The sequence below is a fragment of the Echinococcus granulosus genome (genome assembly GCF_000524195.1).
Source record: "Echinococcus granulosus chromosome Unknown EG_S00007, whole genome shotgun sequence".
NCBI lineage: Eukaryota > Metazoa > Platyhelminthes > Cestoda > Cyclophyllidea > Taeniidae > Echinococcus > Echinococcus granulosus.
This window is the reverse complement of record NW_020170387.1, coordinates 613433-618009: the sequence shown is the minus strand read 5'-3', so window position 1 is coordinate 618009 and position 4577 is coordinate 613433. Positions and strand designations below refer to the sequence as shown.

At 38.2% G+C, this 4577-nt stretch overlaps 1 protein-coding gene across 1 annotated transcript; it reads left to right on the top strand. All coding sequences in view use genetic code 11, as the record gives it.

Moving 5' to 3' along the window:
* Positions 1-720: 720 nt before the first annotated feature.
* EGR_01782 (hypothetical protein) lies at positions 721-2132 on the top strand (the record flags this gene model as incomplete). Its single annotated transcript, XM_024491031.1, has 2 exons — positions 721-1161; positions 2061-2132. The coding sequence occupies 2 exons, from the start codon at positions 721-723 to the stop codon at positions 2130-2132; spliced, it is 513 nt and encodes a 170-aa protein (XP_024354487.1).
* Between the last annotated feature and the right edge of the window lie 2445 nt (positions 2133-4577).

The following is a 4577-nucleotide window of genomic DNA, read 5'->3' as shown; positions in this document are numbered from 1 at the left end:
TTTTCGGCCTTTGAATACCTCCCACACTCTCTTACCGTGCACTGAACCGCAACATTAATGAGCTCATTCGAATGAAAACAGCCGCTTTTCCTACGTAACTCGCACATTAAGATCACCTTTTAATCTTGTATATGGCCTCAGTATTATCAATCTTATTGAATGTCGGCTTGAAAGCATTAGGTAAAAAAATTAGTTGATCCATCGATTTAATAGAGGCAGCTAATTCAAACCAATTGGCACTGATGGTCACCTTTTCCTAGCGACTCCTTCTTTGTTAGACGGCTCTTCGGGTCACAACTTTTTATGCTATTTTTGTTTTAAAGACAGTACAGGGACTTGCATTCAAACTGATTGCCATCCTCACGGAGGCGTGACAATGCACCCACTCTTGCTGTCACCGGCACGCGTCCGTTATACACGCACTTCAGAAGGTCGCACGGTCGCACGGATGGTGGGTACGCACCCACGCACACTTGCGCGGGAGGAGGGGAAAGAGTATGCTCACCCTTGGCCGGAGCGTAGGTTAGGGTGGAGGAGGGAATGGGTGATAGGGAGAGGCAGAGACGTATATGCTTGCGTCTGGGCCTCTAGAGCACGCACGCATGCCCACACACGCACACATACACAATAGGCTTGAAAGCTTTTTTAGTAGAAGCTCATGCTGCTACTGCTCACTTGTATTGTGTTGCAGACACTTCTAAGGGGCTCTTGTACACTGGTATGTGGGATTGCGGAACACCGACATTCTACGGTTACGGTCAAAGCACCGAGGCTACTCCGTGCTTTCATGGCACCAGCGCCACTGTCACCGTCCCTATCACTGCCGTAGGCGTCACTGTTGGTACGGAGCCCCCGAGGCTTCACGGCCCCACTGGCGGTAGTGGAGAGGGATATGCTGGAACAGCGAACTCATTGGCAAACTTCTGTACCAATATCACCGAGACTGATGACGCCCTGAAGCAGGTCCGCGGAGGCGGCTTCCTTGCAGAGTTCGAGAGAGATGACGAGGAGATGGTGGCAGAGGGGGACAGAGGATCCTGCAGTACCAGTGGAGATATTAGTCCACTTGGCGAAACGGTGTGCTCCTTGGTAAAGACCACTCAGCTCAGTAACAATGGAGTGGATACCCTAGCTAATGGAATTGAGGCAACTGGTGCATGGGTGAGATGAAAATCTGAATTTTTCATTCCTCGCCTTATGATGCGTCCTAAGGTAAACTTGTGTGTATCACCATGTTATTTGTAAAAAGGTTTTAGATTGGTTAAATATCTATTTTTATGCATCATTCATTTCAGAAGTAGTGAAGAAGTCATTTATAATTTTATTGTACTTTAAAGGCTAAGAGCTTTTAAAATTACCCGTTTGTGAAGGATTATTTACCTTAATAATGCAATGAAATGAGAAATAGTGTGTCTTTTCACAAAAATAGTATAATTTATGCTAAGTAATAGTTTTCCTAAAAATTAACGCGACTAAATACGCCACTATCTCTGGAAATTAATATGCCTACTTCAAAGAAGCTTGAAATTTAAAAACATTTTACCTTTAATTGGGAATAAACTCTTATTTGTTTCCGAGTTTTGCTAATTTTGGAAGTTGACCTCGAGTCTGTCGTTTATTCGATAGGTGACAGTGTTTCAACTTACCAAGGTCATTTTATTCAGCCGCTTTAGATTCACCATCTGTAAAGGGATTACCCTTTCAAGTCATCGTTTTGTAATTGACACTATGTTACTCGAAATGCGAATGAGATGTCAGCGTATCAACTTACTCTTTCTGTCTCGCCAAAGGATAGAGGAAAATACATCAGAGTTTGAAAATGCAATGTTATCTGGGTCAGACTTTATCTAAGAGTACCACAAGTAATTTTTGAGCTAATGAGCTTCTCGTACCGCTAAGGATAATAATACCAGTTAACACTGGTGTTATATATGCTTTATCGGTTTCAACACAAAATCGTCATTTGTTTACACAAGCTCTATTTCTTTGATGCTGAAGCGTATGACAGAACTTTGTTAATCTTTGGGAAGTAAAGCCAATTTCATTTTCCGTTTGTCTAGTTGGCAGCCAAATCAACAAACCTTTGCCTTTATAAGGGGATTCCGCGAACTAGGTCCATCTTTACAACTTAGTCGTCCCAAAGTTGTATGCAGTAGGCGGGTCTATTTCAAATAGAAATCAGTGTTGTTGTAACTATATCTTCGAAATAGCGAACATCACAATCTGTGGTCTGTCTTCAGATAATAAAGACAATCACCAGTCGTAGGAAGTAATACTAGTGGTTTTATTGTCCTCTTGCTTTATTGGGCGCAAATTCTACTTTTGTACCATTTTCCTGTACTTATTACATTTTTGTCACCAGGGCCATTATGCAGCTTCCTGAAATAGTGCTCTAGAAGAATTTGTATTAGCAGTAAAGTTCATCCCAAGAAGTACCTTCTTGAATACATTTGCATGAATTGTTTATAATTCATATTTTACCTACTTTAGAACATATTTTCATACTAAGATTTTGGTTAGAAGGAATTTCATCAGCAATCCTATTGTGTAAACATATTTAACCTTTGAGGGTTCCAATGTGAACAAGGCCTACGAATACACCCGATATTTTAGGAAAGGCTCGAATTATTTCGAGAAGCTTAAAATACAACATTCCGTAAGGCTAAAAAACCAGTGGCGAGAAACAAGAATTCAAAAATCTTGAAAAGATTCCTTTCGCTATTAGAAATGAATAGGTCGATAAACAGTATACACCGATCAAAAGAATATAACAAAAATTGGAAAAAGCAATTTAGCCGCCATGCGAATATCAAATCCTTTAAACTGAATTTTTGTAATTTCATGGTAAAATTTAACTGAGATAATTATTCTGTTAAGCATAAAAAATATAAATAAAACCGCAATCTTAAAGCAAAATTGGCCCACCAAAAATAAACCAAATAATACCTTCATTTCTATACTTCAACCAGAGAAGAGTTTCTATCGATTCACTTGAAAGATATTAATGCCTCTTCAAGACTTGCAGCCCGTTGTTCACCATATGCTCTCTGGTGCACCGTGAAAAGCGTACAATGTATCATTGCGACATAATTGTAGTAAACCTCATTTTATGCTTCCCTATACAATGATGATTTATGTTTACAACCATACAACTGATATACCAGTAGTTAATGGACCTCTCACATAGTTAATTCGATCGATAGCTTTTTACACCCTAATTACTTTGCCATGTTAGTACTCTAATTTTTGTACAATTAAGTAGACATTACTTTGCCTCCTATCTCCACCAAAGATATATCAGTGGGTTTTAACATTCTTCAATGTCAATTTGAACCACAAAATTTCTTATAATCACTTTTTTTTGGATAGCATTATCTATTTTGGTCCGAATTGACAACCCATGTTCGCGACATTGTGTGTTCAAAATTGTCCACGTAAAAGGTCGTGCAAAAGGATTTTGTAGTCAGAATTCTCGAGTTAATAGACTGAGAAAGTGTCAGAGCAGCTTGTGCGCAATATTCACAAGCTGTTAAGAATTACCGATGGAATATGAATCGCATCATAATCTTTTCCGCAATTGATGAAAAGAATCCATTCACCGGAATTTAAAATGGCAAAAGTGTGGGTGTAAAATCCTGAACTAAAGTGTTATATGGGATTTCCAAATGAATGTAATTATATTAATGAAAATGCCTTTAAGTTAATGGAAGTCGGTCTGTTTTTAGAATTTACTGGAAGGCGTTTAAAAATAATCTGGTCCAAAATTTTATTAATGAGGACATTAAAAATGCCACAATAAGGCGTAATTTCGGTGGTAATAAGCACTCGTTAATGCAAAAATACTAGGGCATCAAATTAAGTACCTAAGAAGTGGCAAAAAACCACCTTTGCTTAATTGGCTAAAGCTCAATTTACCAATACTACTAGTGAAAGCTACCACAGATGGAAATGTAATATCGCATTATATCTGTGCGAGAATACAATACAACCGCTACGCAGAAAAGTAGTGGAGATGGTGAACCCAATAATTAAATTTACTATTATGCCTTATTTAAAGAAATGATTCACTAAATCTGAAGGCTAAGATACCTTACTTGCTCCCAGAGCAGAAACGAATATTTATAGTCTGTTTTCATAAGCATTAAGATTAAAAAAACAAATCATTTGGTCAGCTAAAAACTTGTGCATTATCTTTACATAGTGAATAAGACCCATATATTACCCGGAGCCACAGCTGAGTGGCAGTTTATTTTGATATACACACAGTTCTCTATATGTGGCATGTACTGATAAAAAAAGACTTGTTGAATTTATCCTTAAGGAATGCTGACCGCTTGACCAAAATTGCCCATTTTAATGAAAGATACAGAAGGCTGATTCAATGGCATTAAGAGTTTTGAGAAAAGCACACAAAACTATGCTCAATTTCTTTTAGCAAAATCTTAAAAACAGAGGGCAAACTTTCACAGGTGGCTGCCAATATGTAACAAATCACTATGCTGTCTGAATGTCTTTTTTGTCAGACACTGACATCAGTTTCATTTGAATTGGGACCATTTGAATGAGCATTCTTTAGG